At 62.7% G+C, this 20162-nt stretch overlaps 2 protein-coding genes across 2 annotated transcripts; both read left to right on the top strand.

Moving 5' to 3' along the window:
- Window positions 1–6887: 6887 nt before the first annotated feature.
- On the top strand, window positions 6888–11114 carry LINGO3 (leucine rich repeat and Ig domain containing 3). The gene has a single exon (XM_006751464.3). The coding sequence runs from the start codon at window positions 6888–6890 to the stop codon at window positions 8664–8666; it is 1779 nt and encodes a 592-aa protein (XP_006751527.2). The 3' UTR covers window positions 8667–11114.
- A 3784-nt stretch (window positions 11115–14898) lies between these two features.
- Window positions 14899–20015, top strand: PEAK3 (PEAK family member 3). The gene is made up of 4 exons (XM_006743690.3): window positions 14899–14989; window positions 15457–15539; window positions 15909–16447; window positions 17650–20015. Exons 2-4 carry the CDS (start codon window positions 15458–15460, stop codon window positions 18430–18432), a joined length of 1404 nt encoding a protein of 467 aa, XP_006743753.2. The 5' UTR covers window positions 14899–14989; window position 15457; the 3' UTR covers window positions 18433–20015.
- Window positions 20016–20162: the final 147 nt, after the last annotated feature.

Genomic DNA, 20162 nt, shown 5'->3' with positions numbered 1-20162 from the left:
ATGCCAGCCACTCGGCTCCTGCAGGTCCCTCCACCCAGAACACCGTTTCCCGGACCGTCGCCTGGCTGACCCCCCCTCCCGTTCAGGTCTTGGCTCAGAGAGGCCTCCCCAGGCCATGCTGGACAAAGCATCGGACTGTAACAGACCCCCACTTTTCCCAAACCCTCTACGTCGTGTGTTCATTTTCATGATTCTTGTCTGCTTGCTCACCCAACACGACGCTCAGGGAGGGAACCAGACACGGAAGGCCACACGGGGTGTGAGTCCACGTGGGTGACATGTCCAGAAGAGGCTCATCCACGGACGGGAAGGGGGGCCGGAGGCTGGTGGGGGCCAGGGGGTGATCGCTGATGGGGACAGGGTTTCCTTTGGGCTGACGGAATGTTCTGGAATCGGATAGAGGTGATGGTTGCACAACACTGTGAATGCACTAAAAGACACTGAACTAAAAACTTGAAATGGGAAAAATGCGCCCGTGGGGGCCAGGCACCAGTCAGGACCTGGCATGCGGTACGTCTCGGGAGGAGAAAGGGACGCCCGGAGTGTGAGTGGGTAGCGAGGCGTCTCCACGCCCTAGCCCGGGACGTGGTGACCGACGACAGCCTTGTCGTAGCAGTGAGGCTCTGTCCTCGAAACAGGTCATCCGCCCACCCGGATGCTGGGGCCGGGCCAGTCTGCCCCCATGGGGTTTGCCCTTCGGTGGGAGGAAGAGGTTGTGGCTCCCAGCCCCCGGTGCCGTCTTGTCCATCTGGCACACGGCGGGCTCCTGGGCCCGCGGAGCGGGCAGACGTCATGATTCTGTGGATGATGGGGGTCTCCTGACCCTGGAAGAGCCGTGGAGAACAGGGTGTGGCACCCTGGGCTTGAGCCTTGCATCTGCTGTCTCCAGCTGTGTGGCCCTGGGCAGGTCACTTCCCCTCTCTGGGCCTCTGCTTCCCTGTGTGTGTGGCACAGACTGATCATCAGCCGATTTCCTCGGGGGGCATCAACTGCATGCCTGCTATGTGTCATAGACGGGGGGCTCTCACCCGGGGCGACCCCGCCTCCCGTCCGGGACACCTGTGGTGGTCGCGACTCGCTGTGCTCCTGGCATCGAGTGGGTGGGGGCCAGGGATGCCGCTCAACCCCGCGCAGTGGACGGGACAGCCCACCAGAGAACGACCCCACTCCGTGGCAGTGGTGTGGGTCTCATCTGACCCCCCAGCCCCCCAGGGCCATTCTGCAGGTGGGAACACTGAGGCCACAAGAAGGAAGAAGGTCTGCTGAGTGCTCAGGTGTGAGCCGGCATGCGGGGGGCGGGCGGCGGCAGGAGATGCAGAGATCTGTTTGGAGGGGGGGCTGACAACACCTGCCGATGGATTGGCTGGGGGCGGGGAATTGCCATGATGCCTGCGTGTGCAGGAGGAGGGGTGGAGCGGGGACGGCTGCCCGTTGCCAGGGCACTGCAGCAGCCTCTGCCCCGACAGGTCAGGGATGCGGCCGGACCCCCCCGACTGGAGCTCAGGGAGACGTGCTGCCCAAGACGGAAAACCGAGAGTCGTCAGCAGACTGATTTAGTCAGGGACACGGGAGGGGAGGAGAGGCCCCAGGCGGGTGCCGGGCCCCCCACAGGGAGGGAGGGTCTCGAGGTGGGCGCCGCCTCCCCCAAGGCCACGGCCCCAGGGAGAAGGGAAGGGGTAGAGAAAGGGGAAGAACAGTGCCCTGTTTTCCCTTTCACGGCCCCACCACGGGGCCTTTGCCCGCACTGTGCCCTCTGCCCGCATCTGCCCGGCCCACCTGCCGAGAAGTGGGTGCAGGGCCCTAAGAACCCTGCAGAAGCAGGACGGGAATCCAGACCTCCACCCCGATGGGAACCCCACCGCGGGGCCCAGGGTCAGGACGCAGGCCCGCGAGGGTCCCTCCCTTGCTCACCGCACCCCTGGCCCCCGTGGAGATGACAGGGCCGCGCCTGAGGGAAGGTCGGTGGGCATGCTGGGCGACAGCTGGAGCGGCCCCGCGGGGTGCCGTAGGCCAGCTGCGCTCCCATCCGGGGGGGGTCACCGTGGCTCGGGTGCCCTGGGACAGGCGAGGGACGCGGGTGCGGCGCTCCCCAGAGGTCACGAGGCGCTGAACAACTCAGTGTCCCCAGCCCCTCTGCGTCGGGCAGCTGGGCCCCCGCCGGGCCCACCTCTGGTTGCCCGAGTCCTTCCTTCCTGGTTTTGCCCTCATCCGTGTTCTGTGGCAGCTATTTTGTAAGAATTCTCTCCAACGGAAAAACAGCCTAAGAAATGTACAAAGTCCATGTTCGCGTCTTGCCTGAACCGCAGGGCCTCACCCCGAGGTGTGTGCAGGCGCCGTGCTCCCCCCCCGCCCTTCCTGCGCCACCTGCTCAGCCCCCTTGCCCGTCCGTGGGGCCTCTGATGGAACATCCCTCTCTTGGTAAACTGGATCTTGCAATCCCCTCGACACACCCACCGTCCCTTCCCTGGAGTTTTGTCCGACTGGAGGGGGGAGTATTCATCGAGCTTCTTTCTTATTCGTCGGCTCCAGGAAGGAGAGCTCTCTGTCGCACGTGCCCGGTGTCCCCAGAACCCAGAGAACACGCTGCACGTGGCAGGTGTTTGTTGACTGACTAGTGGACCGAAGCGGAGAATGAGGGGAAGCCGCATTACCGTATCTCTGAGGTGCTGGAAGTAGGTCCAGTGTTATACTCAATAAGAACCGTTCCAAAATACCCCTGAGACGAACGGACCATCACTTGTCAACTATACTCATATAATAATTTCTTTTAAAAAGTCCAGCAGAAGCAGAGCGATGTTTCGGATTATGGTTGGGCATGCTGCCAACCGCACCCCCCGAGAGGTGCTGGTGCGACTTGGTGTCCCCACTGGGAAGGGAGGGCGATGGCAGGGTGCCCCCCGTGCGGTGGTCAGGGGGTCCAGGTGGATCCCCTGCCCCAGGGCCTGCCATGTGGGTGATGGTGCTGGTGGCGTTCACGGCCCAACCACCGGGGAGACCGGCGATAAGCAAGGGTTTGGACAGCATTTAGAGAGACTAGGATGGGGGCGCCCGGCTTGATCTTGGGGTCGTGAGTTCGAGCCCCACGTTGGGTATAGAGCTTACTTTAAAAAAGAGAGAGCGAGAGAAATAGACTAGGATGGGGGCTGGAGTAGAGAGTCACAGGGATGTGACACTGGGGACGAAACCCAAATAAAGTCAGGGAGAGAGCCATGCAGGGAAGGTGTTCCAGGCAAAGGGAACATCATGTGCAAAGGCCCTGGGGCAGGACCGGGCCTGGCGTGTGGGAGGAACAGCCAGGAGGCTCCGGGTGGCTGGAGCAGAGTAGATGAGGGGGAGAGAGGGAGGAGGGGAGGGCAGGAGAGGATGGGGCAGATCGTGCTGAGGCTTGGGGGCCTAATTATATTCTAGAGGGGGGTGCAATTCTCTGCTGCAGAAAGAACAGACCAGGCAAGGGGCTGAATGGTACCACCCATTCCCTCCTTGGGGCAAAGCCAGAGAGGCCCCAACTCCCCCTGAATCAGGCTGTAGAGGCCCTGTCGCCAGTTCATGGGGCGAGGACAGTTACCCCTGGACCACAGGGAACAGCACAGGCTGGGCCAGGGACCTGGGAGTAACCTCAGAGTCAGGGGCAAGTTTAAGGTAGGAAGTTGCCAGACGTGTGAGATGGGCAGCTGAACAGGGGACCGTCGTTCCAGTTCTCTTGTCCTCCCCTGGGACCCAGCCTCCCCACGCAGGGCAACAACATGGGCAGAATGACCTAGAAAAACAGCCTCAGCAGGAAGCTTGCCTTGGGGAAGGGCTGTGTCCCTGCGATGCCCAGGTCAGAATTAAGGACAGCTGGCACAGCCAGCCGGCTCCCACTCCCTCGCACAGCCTCCCTCCTGTTCCCAGCTGGAGGCCCGCCGATCCTTGGTTTCCACGTGCTGTGAGCAACTCCCTTCCCACCACTCCTGGGGCTGTTCCGTGTGCTACGGGAATTCCCAGGCATTTGGGGGGGGGGGCATCTAGAATTCAGTTTGGTGTTTCATTTCATTTTATTTTGCCATAAATAGGATCGTGCTGTCTGTAGCAGTCTGGCTACCCGGATGTTTTTAACCCCCATCTAACTGTGTCTCAGCTGTCTTCCCTTGGCTGGTACATTCACATCTCCCAGATTTCCACGATAACCACGGATTATTTGATCCCCTGATGATGAACACTTAGGTTAGTTCCGTTTTTCCTCCATATAACTAGATCTCAGCTGTCTTCTTCTGTTGATGCATGGGAATCTCGATTCCACAGCAGACATGGACCATAATTTAACCAATCCTCTGCTGATGGACACGTAGCTTAGTACTAGGGGTGTTTTTTTTTTTGCCGTTTCCAATGACACTTTAGCAAACTCAGGTGTCCGCAGTGCCGTGCTCCCTCTCAGGTCTCTAGGGGGGGATCCTTCCTTGCGTCTTCCAGCTCCTGGTGGTTCCTGGCGATCCTCAGTGTCCCGTGGCTCACAGCTGCACCCTCAGACCCACTGTCTCGTGGCCTCTGCTCTGTGCGTCTGCGTCCACGTCTCCCCTTTGTATCAGAACACCAGTCATTGGATGAGGGCCACCTGACCCCAGGGTGACCTCGTCTCACCTGGATGGCACCTGCAAAGTGCAGACTCCACCCCCCACCCCCCCAGTTACACAGGATACATCTCCAGCATGAGCTACCCTGGGTACTCAGGGCTCTGTGTGTGTTCATGGGGGGATACTTGGGGGGCTGCAGCTGCTAAGAGGCTGAGAACAGCTGACCAGCTAGCGGGCAGCCCCCATCCAGCTGCCATCTGGTTGGACCCTCCCCACCCACACCCCACCTCGACTCCCAGGGTCTGGGCTGCAGCCAAGCAGAGTGGAGGGAGGAATACGGGGTGGCGGGGCCAGTAGGCTCCATGCCACATGCCACCTGGCCTCCCACCCCCACCGCCTGCACTCACTCCTGCCTCAGGGCCTTTGCACTGGCTGTTGCCCCAGCCTGGAACCCCCTTCCCCAGACACAGCGGGCACTTTCCTGATCATCCTCTGGGTCTGCATTAGCTGCCTGTGGCCATCATGACAAAACACCACAAACAGAGTGGCTTAAAACAACAGAAACCTGGGGCGCCTGGGTGGCTCAGATGGTTAAGCGTCTGCCTTCGGCTCAGGTCATGATCCCAGGGTCCTGGGATCGAGTCCCGCATCGGGTTCCCTGCTAGGCGGGGAGCCTGCTTCTCTCCCTCTGCCTCTCTCTCTCTCTCTGACTTTCGTGAATAAATAAAAAAAAAAGAAAAGAAAACAACAGAAACCTATCCTCTCCCGGTTCTGGAGGCCGGAAGTCTGAAATAGGGGTGTTACAGGGCCACGTCCCCTCCAAAGCCTCTGGGGAGGATCCTCTCTATCTCTTCCAGCTTTTGGTGGCTCCGCCCAATCCTTGGCGTTCCTGGCTTATAGACACATGAGGTCAGTCCCTGCCTCTGTCTTCACGTGGCTTTGCCCTCTGTGCATCGATGTGCGTGTCCATGTCCCTTTTATTATTAAGGACACCAGTCCCTGGATGTAGGGCCACTCTGCTCCGATAGAACCGCATCTTAACTGGTCACATCTGCAGGACCTTGTTTCCAAACGAGGTCCCATTCACAGGTACCAGGGGCTAAGACTCGAACGTGGCTTTTTGGGGGACGCAAGCCAGCCCACTGCAGGGTCTCAGCTCAAACGTCCCCTTTGCCAGTCTGCAGCTGCGCCGCCTTCCACCCTGACCACCCATCCTTCCTTCCAGAGCCTCTCGGGTGCGTCCTGGGGACTTGCTGTCGGTGTGGATTGAGCTCTGATGTTCCCCAAGCAGGTGCCAGGTTTCATGCATACTTCTAGGCTCTGAGGAAGTCAAAGTGATGAAGACAAAAGACCTTGGAGTGGTTTCAATCCACTGGGAGGAGACAGACAGTGAACAGGGTTTTAAGCTATGTCGTAATTTCATGTGGTGGTTGGACCGGTGTAGACACATAAACAGGGAACAGAGGGAGGACAAGATGGGTGGGGGACCCCGGAAGGCCTGTGGGGGTGGCCAGCAAGAATATTTAGAACACTGGTATCCCCACGGGGAGGATGTGAACGAACCCCAGGAGGGCAGGATCTACATCTGCCTTGCTCTTCAGGGTATTCAGAGCCTGGTATACAGTAGGCCCTCACTAAATGTTTTTGGGGGGGCGTTGTACCCCAAAGTTGTACACTGTATTTGTAAAGTTCTTCTCCAGTTCAATAAATGCTTTCTCTTGCAATTTTTTTATTGACATAAAAATCACATAACACAAAATTTGCCCTTTTAAAGTGTACATTTCGGTGGCTTTTAGTAACCATCAGCACTATCTAGTTCCAGAACATTCGGTCACCTCAAAAGCAATCCCGTCCCCATCAGCTGTCACCTCCCCTTCCCCCCCCAGCCCCCGGGCCCCCGCGAGCCCCCTTCCCGTCCGCGGATGAGCCTGTTCTGGACGTGTCACCCACGTGGACTCACACCCCGCGTGGCCTTCCGTGTCTGGTTCCCTCCCTGAGCGTCGTGGGCTCGGGGTCCGTCCCGGGGCCGCACGTGTGGACACCTCGCTCCCGCCCGCGGCCGAGGGACGCTCCCGTGCGTGGGGGACACGCTGTGTGTATCCGTTCATCGGCTGATGCCCGTGTGAGCAGTTGCCGCTTTCTGGCCCTTAGGAACGCTGCTGCCGCGAACGTTTTGTGCAGGCGTGTGTTCAGTTCTCTGGGGCGCGGGGCCCGCCGTGGACAGACGCCTCGCGTGCGCACCGCTGGGGCGGGGCGGGCGCCCCGCGTGCTAATGCCTCCCCCGCCCGCAGGTGCCCACGAGGATGGTGGCGCGGCCCTAGGCCCAGGCTCCGCACCATGACCTGCTGGCTGTGCGTCCTGAGCCTGCAGCTCCTGCTTCTGCCCGCCGCCCCGCCCCCGGCCGGCGGCTGCCCGGCCCGCTGCGAGTGCACAGCGCAGACGCGCGCCGTGGCCTGTCCCCGGCGCCGGCTGACCGCCGTGCCCGACGGCATCCCGGCCGAGACGCGCCTGCTGGAGCTCAGCCGCAACCGCATCCGCTGCCTGAACCCGGGCGACCTGGCCGCGCTGCCGCTGCTGGAGGAACTGGACCTGAGCGAGAACGTGATCGCGCACGTGGAGCCGGGCGCCTTCGCCAACCTGCCGCGCCTGCGCGTCCTGCGCCTGCGCGGGAACCTGCTCAAGCTCATCCCGCCCGGGGTCTTCACGCGCCTGGACAACCTCACGCTGCTGGACCTGAGCGAGAACAAGCTGGTCATCCTCCTGGACTACACCTTCCAGGACCTGCGCAGCCTCCGCCAGCTGGAGGTGGGCGACAACCACCTGGTGTTCATCTCGCGCCGGGCCTTCGCGGGGCTGCTGGCCCTCGAGGAGCTGACCCTCGAGCGCTGCAACCTCACGGCGCTGTCGGGAGAGTCTCTGGGCCACCTGCGGGGCCTGGGCGCCCTGCGGCTGCGGCACCTGGCCATCGCCGCCCTGGAGGACCAGAATTTCCGGAGGCTTCCGGGCCTGCTGCACCTGGAGATCGACGACTGGCCGCTGCTGGAGGAGGTGGCCGCCGGCAGCCTGCAGGGTCTCAACCTGACCTCGCTGTCCGTCACGCACACCAACATCACCGCCGTGCCGGCAGCCGCGCTCCGCCACCAGGCCCACCTCACCTGCCTCAACCTGTCCCACAACCCCATCAGCACGGTGCCGCGCGGCTCCTTCCGCGACCTGGTCCGCCTGCGCGAGCTGCACCTGGCCGGCGCCCTGCTGGCCGTGGTGGAGCCGCAGGCCTTCCTGGGGCTGCGGCAGATCCGCCTGCTCAACCTCTCCAACAACCTGCTGTCCACGCTGGAGGAGAGCACCTTCCACTCGGTCAACACGCTGGAGACGCTGCGCGTGGACGGGAACCCGCTGGCCTGCGACTGTCGCCTGCTCTGGATCGTGCAGCGCCGGAAGACCCTCAACTTCGACGGGCGGCTGCCGGCCTGCGCCACCCCGGCCGAGGTCCGCGGCGACGCGCTGCGCAACCTGCCCGACTCGGTGCTCTTCGAGTACTTCGTGTGCCGCAAGCCCAAGATCCGCGAGCGGCGGCTGCAGCGCGTCACGGCCGCGGCGGGCGACGACGTGCGCTTCCAGTGCCGCGCCGAGGGCGAGCCGGCGCCCACCGTGGCCTGGGTGACGCCCCGGCACCGCGCCGTGACCGCCGCCAGCGCGGGGCGCGCGCGCGTGCTGCCCGGGGGCACGCTGGAGATCCGGGGCGCGCGCCCGCAGGACAGCGGCACGTACACGTGCGTGGCCAGCAACGCGGGCGGCAACGACACGTACTTCGCCACGCTGACCGTGCAGCCCGAGCCGGCCGCCAACCGGACCCCGGGCGAGGGCCGCAACGAGACGCAGGCGGCCGCCCGCTTCCCGCTGGATCTCACCACCATCCTGGTGTCCACCGCCATGGGCTGCATCACCTTCCTGGGCGTCGTCCTCTTCTGCTTCCTGCTGCTCTTCGTGTGGAGCCGCGGCCGCGGGCAGCACAAAAACAATTTCTCGGTGGAGTACTCCTTCCGCAAGGTGGACGGGCCGGCCGCGGCCGCCGGGCAGGGCGGCGCCCGCAAGTTCACCATGAAGATGATCTGACGGCGCGGGCCCAGCGCCCGCCCGCCTCATGACCACCTATGCATTTCCCGGACGCGGCCCCGCGGCCGGCTCCCGGCAGAACTGCCTCCTTTTTTTGTAGAGACACGACCACAGGACTGTTTTTTCATCAGGACTCATGTTTTGCATAGTTTCTCAAGCATTTTCTAAAAGTTTCACCCTGTCTTCCTGCCCCTGCTGTGGTCCCTGAGCTGGGGGGGGGGGGGCGGAGCTCGGAGACCCCAGAGCCCTCACTCTGGGTGGTTCACACCCCAGGGCGGGGCAGGGGGGGTGGCACACACAGCAGCTGCCCCAGGGTCCCCCAACACCTCTCACACCTTAAGGGACGATCGCCTACATCCAGGACGTGGGGGGCTGCCCAGCCCCCAGGGGAGGCACACCTGGACGCCCCACACCTCTCATCAAGCACACAGGTGTTCAACCCAGGACACACTCTTGGACACACAGCTCCAAAACAGAACGCACACACATCTCTACCCAGCTGACCATAAACAGGTGCCCCAGGCTGCAGAGCCCACCTCGGGCACACAGGGCTCTCGTGAGAGCACAACGCACACCTGGGACATACCCTACTCACACTCAGGACACACCCAGCTCACACCTGGGACACACACATACCACACTTGAGACACGCAGCTCACACTTGGGACATCCCCAGCTTACACTGGGAACACACTGGGCTCACACTTGGGACACACACAGCTCCCAGCCAGGACATGCTCAGCTCACACCCAAACACGCAGTTCACACTCGAGACACACACAGCTTAGACCCAGCTGACGCTAAACGTGTGCCCCAGGCTGCAGAGCCCGCTGTGGGGACCCAGGGCTCTCCTGAGAGCCCAACTCACGCCTGGGACAAACAGCTCATACTTGGGACGTGCACAGATCATGCCTGAGACACACTCAGCTCCCACCCAGCTCCTGCTCAGCTGGCCGTCTCTGGGGGAACCTCTGGGGCTGCACTAAGGTCTTGCAGAGCAGGTACTGCCCAGCACACGGCATGCTAGCCCATGCCCCTGCCCCCAGACTCTCCCCCACACCAGGACTCACTGGCCCAGCAGGGCGGGCTGCCCACTAGGAGAAGCCATCTCCCCCGCTTCCTCTGCCACCACCAATAGCTACCGTTTGCTTCCTCTGCCCACGCCCCTGGGACCCGCTGCACATGTGGAGAATGAGGCCTGAGAGTGTGGCAGGTTCTCGGGGTCCCCGTTCAGTGCATTACAGGGGCAACAATGGAGAACAAGGCCAGGACAGGGTGCAGGCTGCAGGGGGATCTGGACCTGCGTTCTTGGGAGAAGGTGGTAGGCACACCTCGGTCTCTGCCGCTTTAGGGGCAGAGCTAGGGCTGGGGAGTAAGGGAGCACAGGCAGACGGAAGCTAAGGTTAAGAAAGAACTTCCCCATCAAAAACTAATGATTGTGGTGATTAACATAACAATAAAAAATTTTTTTTAAAAAGGAAGAACTTCCCCAAGGTCACTGCCCTGTGACTCTTCAGATAGTGAGTTCCCCATCACTGGGGGTAAGCAACAGGAGCTGACGTTTTACAGAAGTCTTCAGACACCACGCAGCATCCATCCATGACCCTGCCTCTCCCAGGCGGTTTATTGCCCCCACCCTCCACCTGGGCCAGATGACAGGGCATCGTTGGAGGAAGGGGCACAGGAAACGTGGTGGGACCCCTAGACCAGAGAGGAGCTTGGCCACCCACCAGGCAGTTACGACAGTATTCTTAAGGACCTCGTAGGAAGGCTGAAAACCAGGTCTGTTCCTGCCCAGGTGTGCAGTTGTAGCTGATGACTGAGTACCACCTGGACCACTGGGGTCCTCATCTGTAGCGTAGGTCTGAGGTCAAATCCACCGCTGCATGTATATATGAGGCCAGGTCCACGGACGGGCTTGATGGTTGACCTGGATCCCGGATCCTTCAAGACCTTTCTGAGATGAGCCAGAGAGAAGGCTGGGCCAACCCTGGAGGTTTTGAGCACAGGATTCAGACAGAACTCTGAAGGGGATGCCAGCCCTTCTCCCTGGACTGTGTGGCTGGAAACGTCGGGAGGCCCTGGTCCTGCTCCCACCTGCTTCAACCCCACTCGGGGTGAGGCATAGCGACAGCCGAAGGGGTGTCCTGCGACCCCAAACTCCACCCGAGTTGGGCAGAACCGAATGGTTTTCTCCCTTCACATCCTCCTGACCTTGGTTGCCATAACAACCCCTAAGGCCCCTCAAAATGACATCCAAGTGCCTTTAGCATCATCAACGATGGGAGGGGTGTGTTCTCAGCAGCGTCAGGACTCGCAGAACCGCAGCGTATTGGGATCTCCTGCCCCCTCTGCTCACCCCCCATCTCAACATGAACCAAGACCCCCTCCAGCGCCCCCAGCCCCCTCCTGTTGTATTTGGTTGGAATCCAATAAAGATGAAGCTGATTTAATAACGGACTTAAGGGTTGTTGGTTTTTTTGTTTTTGTAATTCTCATGGGAGGAGTGGGGGCAGGAAGGAGTGGCTGCTGGGGTCCCCGGGGGGAGCCGTCTGGTTCCAGCCCCGAAGCTGGCCCTGTGTCACGGGGCGCTTGTGGAGACAGAAGGACTTGCGGTGATGACATTACAGGTCTTGCTTCGGGAGTACCCATGCTGTTCCCGGTGCTGTTCCCCAGCTGCCGGTATTAACTCCTTTGGGGCAGGTAAGAGCCCTGAGAGCTGGGTCCTTTTAGGATCTCACTTTACAGATGGGCCAAGGGGAAGTCAGGGGGTGGAGGGCATTTGCCCAGAGTCCCCAGCTGGGGGAAGAAGGGGTGCTCCCCGCTGTGCTTCCTCCCTCCAGGCTGGGGGGTCTCCCCTCTTCTGGGCAGGTACCAGCAGTCTCTCTGCTTCTGGGGGCTCGGAAAAAAAGCGGGAAAAAAAAGATTTATTTGTTTGTTTGTTATTTGAATCATCTCTACCCCCAACGTGGGGCTTGAACTCACAACCCCAAGATCAAGAGTCACATGCTCTTCTGACTGAGCCGGCCAGGGGCCCCCTAAGAGCAGGCAGCTTTTAGGGGCACCTGGGTGGCTCAGTGGGCTGAGCCTCCGACTCTTGGTTGCGGCTCAGGTTGTGATCGCAGGGTCGTGGGATCGAGCCCCATGTCGGGCTCCCTGCTCAGCGCAGAGTCGGCTTGGGATTCTCTCTCTCCCGGAGTCTCCCTCTGGCCCTCCCTTACTCAGGGGCACGCACTCTCTCTCTCAGCTTTTAAACAAAGCACTTTGTCCGCCCTTCCTGGAAGGAGGTAGGCGGAGTCAGAGCGGTCAGCAGACCCCAGCCCCGGGCAAGGTGGCCAAGGGTGGCGTCTCCCGTGCTGCTCAGCGCCTCTCTGCGGGCCTCGGGGTCCCCGTCTGAAGAGTGTCCTTTCCCGCCCTGCAGGAGACAGCAGTGGGACCGGGACGTGTCCGGCTGTGGGGTGACCCCTCCGTGCCTGATTTCAAAGAAGCCGCCGGGCGAGGATGCCGGCCTCGGGCGAGGGTGCCGGCCCGGGGAGCCTCCCTTCCCCTGGTCCTCCCACAGCAAAGGGAGGAGAAACCCGCCCCTCGGCAGGGGCTGCCCGGCTCCCTGGTTCCAACTGGGAGCGAAACCCAGGATTTCCTGAGTCCCGTCTCGGTCTTGGGGTGAGGCTGAGGGATCCTCCTTCCAAGGCCCAGCTGAACAGGGACCCAAACCAAGGAGGGGCCGCTCTCAGGGTGTCTGTGGGGTCCCCCCGGAACACAGGACAGCACGCCTGGGCCCGCGAGGAGGGCGCTGAATATCCCTGCCTTGACTTACCCTCCCAGATGGAGCTGGAATGGTGTGCAGCTTCCTCCAGTGGCACCCACAGTCCTCGCGTCTCTGAGCCCCATCTTCCCGGCACAGACTCTCTCTTCCAGGCCCTTCCAGGCAGTGCCCCCCACCCTGGGAGACCCCGAGCCGTGCACAGGGACGCCCCATAACGAAACTGAAATTTATTAGTTGACAGTTCTGGAGCTCAAAAGTCTAAAATGTGTCAGCAGGGCTGGTCCCCCCCGGGGCCCCTGGGAGACCCAGCTCCTGCCTTTTCCTGGCCCGCAGACCCCCCTCCATCCTCATCCCCAGCAGCGCGGGGTCTGCCCATCTCCGGGACTCCCACCCTCTGCCTCCCCCTCGTGAGGGCCTCATGAGGACGCCGGGCCCCCCAGAACCCAGGGTCACCCTCACCTCATCTCATTAGCAGCCTCAGTTTCCCCCACATAACAGGTTCATAGGCCCTGGACATGGACACCTTTGGGGGCCATAACTCTGCCCACCACAAAGACGGGGGCACTTTTCTCAGGAAGGCCAGTGTCGTGTGGAATCCGTGAGCACCCCGGCCCAGCAGGACGCGCAGAGGCTGACCCCAAGGTGGAGTGGCCGGGAGGGGCAGGCCTGGGGCGACTCCCATGTGGATGGTGGTGAGCCAAGGCAAGTGGTCCTCATTCCTGAGCCCCAGCGGAGGCCTGTCCAACGGGGCTCGGCGGGGTGCTGGGCAAAGTCCTCTGGGAGCGCTCCGAGGAGAGGCCAGCCTGAGGCAGGCCGGGGATCCCCGTGCAACACCCCCCCTCCAGGCCACCCTGACCCATCCCAGGTGCAAAAGTCCCTGGAGATGTCACCCCGGGTCCCAGCCTGGCCCGTCTGCTCACCCCCAACCCCCCACCCCCCCTTGGCCACGTCGCTGCCACGGCAGGGCGGGGCCCAGCTGGGGCGAGTGAGGCCCTCCCCTCAGGCACAAAATTGAAGGGGAAGCCCAGAACTCAGGCATCAAAATCAACATCCCACAAACAAAATGAATTCATGTCCCAGATCCACAACGAACAATAATCCACCTCTTAAATAAAAATAGGATCTGCCCCGGCAAGACCCTGCCTGGCCCTGTTTCTAATAAAACACCATTTGCTGAAACAGCTGGGTGGCCCACCGCCCTGGGAAGCCAACTAGGTTTCTTAAGTCTCACATGGAAATGTTCTTTATCTCGATTACGGAGTGGGGTTTTTTTGGCCGCATCTTACATTCTGTGCCCGAGGTGGGTGCCTGGCAAGCTGTCCCCCCAATCGCGGGTCGGAGCCAGGAGCTCGATGGGGGGTCCCACAGGTCTCATGACGGGCAGAGCAAGGCTGGTGCTCAGACGGGTGTGGGCAGCGAGGAGGCATGTCTGGTCCCACCAGGGACGGCCCCGGATTTGTGGAATCCGTCCCTCGGGCTCGTCTCGGAGCCCACAGCCTCCCCCCCACCCTCCCTTCCGTCGTGAGGTTCACAGGGCGCCCCACTGACGACAGACGGAGAGCGTCAATTCGATCGCTCTCCGTCTGAGTGTGGGGAAAAGGGAAAATATAGGGTCAAGTTACAGAACCTCACGCTGGAAATGCCTCGAGCTCAGCCGGTCAGTTTTTCCCCAAATGTGGCAGGGGACCCGTGTGGAAGATGTTCACCAAGTGGCTTAACCGCTTCCCCACACCCAGGGCCTTGGGTAGGATGGGGCACCCAGCAACGACCCCGGGGACCTATCACTGTGCCCCAACTGGCCGTATGACCCCACAACGATTCCCTACCCTCTCTGGGCTCACTGTCCCGGAGGGAAACAGCAGGGGGCAGGGAGAGAAATCCAGCCCCAAATACGCTCCAGCCACAATGCGAAAAGGCCGTTGCAACCTTGCCCGTGTGGGGATGCTGTGGTTTTCCCTTCACGTGGGGGAGAAGCTGCACTCCGAGCTGGGGCGCCTTCACGCCCACGGCCCGGCCAGGCAAGCCTCCAGCCCAAAGACACTACAGTTTCAGCATCTGGTCCCCTGGATTTTCACCTCTCTTGCTTTTCCACGTGTGGCAACCGTAGACCAACCGTCCCAGAGCTCAGGCAGGCGCTTGCTCCTGAGGCCCCGCCCAGGGTCCCCGGCTGGGCGGGCAGTGGGCAGGGGGCGCCGGGGGCTTCTCAGCGCGAAAGCCACAGAGGAAAGAGCCGCCCTGGGGCCATTTCTCTGCCCAGTGGCTGGGGCCCCCTGCCCTCGCCGCCCCCTCGTGCGAGCTCTGGGACCATCACCCCTGCCCCCCTCTTGGCCCAGGCCCCTCCCTCTGCCTGGAATGCCCTTCCCATCTCTGCGGGCAGGCGGGGAGCGCGGCCTGGGGAAGTGATGCACAGAGCACCCCCTCCCTGCGGTCTGACAGTTGCACGGAGCTTCCGGGTGGCCACAGGCCACAGGTCAGCCTGGCGGGCCAGGGGCAGCAGCGCCCCGGAGCTTCACCCACGGCCGCCCCGCCCCTGCCGCCGGTCACTCCAGTCCTGCAGGTAGGGGCTGCCGGAGGGGTGTGGGGGGGCGGGGGGCGGGCAGAAGCAGCACCTCGCGAAGGTCGTCGGAGTGAAGGGGGCTCTGGGTGGGGCCGGGGCCCAGGCTGCCGAGCTCTGGGAAGGAGGCCCCCCCACCCTGCGCGGGTCCTGGGTGCTAACGTCGGCCCCCAGCTGACCCCCCACCCCGGCCCACCCTCACCGCTGAACATCCTATTCAGTCCTTGTCACAAAAGCACAGTGTCCTTCCCACTGTCCTGGAAAGTTGAGGAGTGATGTTCCTGCCTCACCCACGAGGAGAGGAGCCCAGAGAGGGCGACACACCGTCCCAGGGCCACCAGCAGGTCAAGCCGGGCAAGAAGACCGGGACTGCCCCACTCTTGCCTAGCTCCCCGCACCCCCACGCACACCATCGGAGCCCCCCGCATGCCCACCCCCGCGTGCCCCCAACTCTGACCTCCCCCCTGCAGCATGAGCGGCCCTGAACCACCCAGTGAGACCTCTGGGCCTGACGCCCCCACCTGGCCGACTCAGCCCATCTACAGCAACCTCGGTGAGCCCCCCGGGGCGGCAGGGGCGGGTGGCCGAGCTGAAGGGCTGAGGCTCCCTCTGCCTGAGGGCAGCTTAGCTCGCTTACAGCGACCAGGTCATGGCCCTCCATAAAACTCTGCTGAGAAAGGAAAAAAGCTGGGATCATCAGCTTGCGAACATGGGGGTGGGGTCATTTGGCCAGAGCCATGCAGGGACACGGGGTCACCTGGCATGGGCTGGACACCTCTCTGCCACCGATGCGTCCCTCCTCCGTAAACTGGGGGTGGCACCCATACCCCACGGGGCCATTCTCATTCTGCAGATGGGGCAGTGGTGGCCGAGGGGCCCGAACTCCGCACGTCCTCACCCCCTTCCCCGCTCCCCCGCTCAGGTGAGGTCCGCGGCCAACTGCTGCCCTCCAAGGCCTGCTGCCCCCGGACATCCGGGCGCCCCCCGACTGACTCACAGCCCCTGCCCCCACCCCTGCCCAAGAAGACCCTGGCCAGGACCCAGTCCCTGCCCACCCACGGGGCCCGCAGCTCCAGCCCCGCTCCCACGGGGCAGCCTCGGAGGCCCTTTCTGGGGTCCCACAGTGTGGACGAGAGCCAGGCAGGCAACGACTGGCCTTGGGCCTCCTGTCCCCCGGCGGAGCCGCACTTCCACTCGCTCAACAGCCCGCTGGGCCTCGCCTGGCCCGTCCTGCACTGCCCCGAGGCCATGCGCACCATGCTGGAGGCCCGGCAGCTGGAGGGGCTCCGTACCGTGCATGCCCGGCTCCAGGCCCGGCTGCTGGGGGGCCGCCCGGGCCCCTGCCAGCCCGGCCAGGACTTCCGCCTCCTGGACAGCTCGCCGTGCGTGGAGAGCGGAGACGCCCTCTACTACCGCCTGGTGCGGGTGGTTGGCGAGGCATGGCACATGCTTGCTGCCAAGGTGAGCCCCGCCCCCGCCCCCCTCCTTGGAACTTTCCCCAATGTCCCATCTTGGGCGTAAGCCAGAACGCGTACAGCTTGGGCTCCCCACTTACTCTGCAACTAACACAGTCAGCCCTGGGAACCCCGTTTCTCAGGTGTGGGGCCACGGGCACGCGAATCGCCTGGGCCTCCCGGGAGCCCAGGAGTCTGCATTTTAACCCAGTCTCCCGCGAAAGCCGCTGAGTTCTCCAGCCACGTTAATGATAATAATCAGTCACCGTCAAAATGTCTGGAGCGTTTCTGGGCGCCCTAAGCCGTTCCGTTCTAAGGACCCCAAGACGCCCTTACCCACCGAATCTTCATGCAACTATCACCACATTTGTCATAAGATCCTTCCGTTTTTATGCGCCACTCAGGAAAAAAAAAAAAGTCCCTGTTAAGCCACCCCGCGTCAGATGCATCACCGTTTTGGAGGACCCTCAGCAATTAGACCACCTGGGCTGGGGAGGCCGTCCCTTTCACCCCCTGGAGCATGGAGGGAGAACGGTGTTGCTGGCCGCGTGTGTAGCGGGCAGTTGGATCCTGGCTCCTGCGCGGAGGCCCTGGTGTAGTTTTTAAAACACGCCCCCCCCCCCAGGTGATTCTAATGTAATTCCCAGAGCTGGCGCTCCCCTGGCCGCGAAAGAGCTTTGCGGTCCCGTACGGCGACCGCCGGCTGGTGGGACTTCCGAGCCCCTGAACCGGGGCTGGTCCCCACTGAGTGTCCGCTATGCACAGATCTCCAAGACTCAGGATCAAAAGTTAACCATAATGCAAAATACCTCTTTAGTAGCTTTGACGTTCACGACTGTTGCGTGATAACGTCTTGGATATGTCGGGTCAAACAAAACAGCGTTTGGGATTTATGTTCACGTTTCTTACCATGTTTAGAACGTGGCTACTGGAAACGTTGAATTATACCGTGGCCTCAGTCCCGGCCTTGGCATCTGTGCTGCCCCCCTCCTCGTGCCTCTGGCAGGCTGCAGTTTGACCCCTAAACACCAGGGTCCTTAGCGGAGCTTTCCCTAAAATCATGCTGGCGACACACATCCCAATTAACATGTAACTCCTGCTTCTGGAGGCGGGTTGGCCCGCTCCCCGCTCCCCGCTCCCAAACCGCCGTGGGGGTGGGCGGGAAGGCTTCCGCGGTCAGGCCCCTGATGGCCCCCCTTCGCCCCTCAGGTGCCCAAGCCGGGAGCTGAGGAGCCCCATCCGTGGGGCCTGGAGCTGCAGGCCTCGCTGGCCCCGCACTTCAACGTGCAGGGGCTGTGCGGCCTGGTGCCCGAGGGCGCGCTGCCCGGTGTGCCCTGGAGAGGCCCCGTGGTGCTGACGGCCGAGGTGCCCGAGTGCACGGTGACCCAGTGGCTGTCAGAGGTGGGCAGGCGGCCGCGGCCCGCGGAGTTCCCCTGGGTCGTGGCCCTGCTGCTGCTGCAGCTGAGTTCAGCCCTGGAGCACCTGGAGGCGCGGGGCGCGGCCCTGGCGGAGCTCCGGCCCGAGAACCTGCTGCTGGCGGCCCCTCGGGGCTGTGCAGCGGCCGGGCCCCCACGCCTGCTGCTGGCCGACTTTGGCCGCGTCCACCCACGGCCCCCGGGACCCCCCGGCGCCCACGCGCAGCAGCTGAGCCGCCTGCTCCGCGCCCTACTCGGCCCTGCTGCGCCCTTGGCCACGCCCCTGGCCGCAGGCCTGGAAACTCTGGCGCGGCAGCTGCCCCGCTCGCGGCCCTCGGCGGCCCAGACGCGGGCTGCGCTGCAGACGCTGCTCTGGGGGCCTGGGCCTGAGCTGCACCGCCAAGGAGCCCCGCTAGGGCCCTGGCTGCAGGTGGGCCGCGCGCTGCTCGTCCTGCACCTGGCCGAGCGGGCCGCGGCTGGGGAGGTGCCGGGCCTGGAGGACTGGCTGTGCTGTGAATACCTGGCTGAGGCCACGGAGGCCTCCCTGGGCCACGCCCTGGCACTGCTGTGGGACTGACGCCTCCCAAGGGCCTCGCCGAGAGGTAGGCACCCTCCCCAGACCTGGGGCCAGAAGGCCCGCGGAGATTGCCTCCATGATGGAGGGGACACCCTCTTCCAGAAAGGGCAGGAGGCCAGGGGAGAGTGCGGGACTGTGGACACCTCCTCTCCAATGCACCCCCCTTCTACTCCGGGGACTTAGGCCCAAGTCCTTCCCAGGAAGGCCGGGGGCTGGGGGCTAGTGGCCAGTGCCTCCTGAGGCTTTCTGAGGCCAGGACGGCCCAGCCCTCTTCCAGGTGTGGGCGCTCCCTGTCAGCCAAGGTCTGTGTGAGTGTGGGACCCCTCCCCCCACCTCCCAGAAGAGAGGCTCTGCCCTTCTAGTGCTGGAGTGTGAGGGTCACGGTCTCGCTGAGAAGGGGACACTGTCCTCCATCTCTGGCCCTGGAGCACCCCCTTGTGCTGAGGATGGCCAGCGATTGTGTGAATGTCCTCGTCTAGACCTGCTTGGGGTCTCCAGGGGGAGGGGAAGCTCCTAGAACCTGAGACACCCAGCCCACCCAGCACAGCCCGCCCCAGAGTCTGAGCTCACCTGCCCTGGCGTCCCCATGGTGTCGCCGTGCCCTCCACCTCCCCCACTCTCTCCACCCAGCATGGTCTCCGCACTCTTCCTCTGTGAAATTCAATTCTGTCCAGCCGCCACGCTTCTGCATGGGCTGTTCCCTTGCCAGACTGTCCGAATCTCACCTCCACTAAGCAAATAAAGTTGCCCCTCCTGGGCCCACTGTTGCTCCTCCCCGTGCCTCCCCCTGGAGCACTGATCACCACCTGCAAGTACTTATCTCACGGCCTGCCACCTGACCACTTCACCCACCAGGCTGAGTTCCCTGTGGGCAGAAGCCAGGCTGAATACACAGTGGGTGTTTAACCTCATAGGATGATGGAATCAACTGGCAAGGAAGACTCATCAGGGAACCTAAGGGAGAGAACAGGGTTTCAGTTTACGCCTCTGAAAAATGGGACACACAAGCCCTGAGGGGCCCTGCTGCCCTTACCTCTGGGGCCTCCAGTCATGCCCCCTCACTTCCCCTCCCCCACCATGGCTCCCCCAGGTATGACCAGGTTCCTCTCCTGCTCAAACCTCTCCCATGGCTCCTCAGTACCCTCAGAATACAGTGGGGCTCCTCCAAAGCCACCACAAGCTCTCTCCGGCCAACCCCTCCTGCCACATTGCCTACCCACGGAGCTTTCTGACCTCCAGAACTTGCCCAGGTTATTCTTGCCCTGGATCACTCCCCCCTCTCTACTCGTCTGCTTCAGACTCCTAGTCATCCTTCAATACCCCAACTCCAAAGCCCTTTGCCCACCCTTGCACTCCCCCCAGACTGGAGTGTTGTCCAACTGTCCCTTCAGAACTTTGAAGGCCAGCTCCACCCTCGGGTAACTGAACATCCTACCCCAGCCCCAGATATATTCCAATCCCTGCAAGTACCTTTCCTGCTCCATAAGAGATGCCCCCTTTTCCAGCCTCTCCCTCAGCTAAGGCCTGGATGTGCATCTCTGGGGCCATGCTCCCAGATGCGGCCAGCAGGTGGCGCGGCAGTCCTCCCGAACCATAACCACCCCCCTCCCTGCCGACCTTCGGGGCCCCCCCTCCCGCCCCGCATCCCTGCTGTGACCCCCGCCGCCAGAGCGCTCCTGTCCCAGCATAGCCCTGCAAGGCCCTCCGCAAGGGCTACTGGTGTCCACAGG

The sequence above is a fragment of the Leptonychotes weddellii genome, chromosome 1, assembly GCF_054177405.1.
Source record: "Leptonychotes weddellii isolate Sample4059 chromosome 1, ASM5417740v2, whole genome shotgun sequence".
Lineage (NCBI taxonomy): Eukaryota > Metazoa > Chordata > Mammalia > Carnivora > Phocidae > Leptonychotes > Leptonychotes weddellii.
The sequence above is the reverse complement of the archived record's forward strand: the minus strand, read 5'-3'. Positions and strand labels throughout refer to the sequence as shown.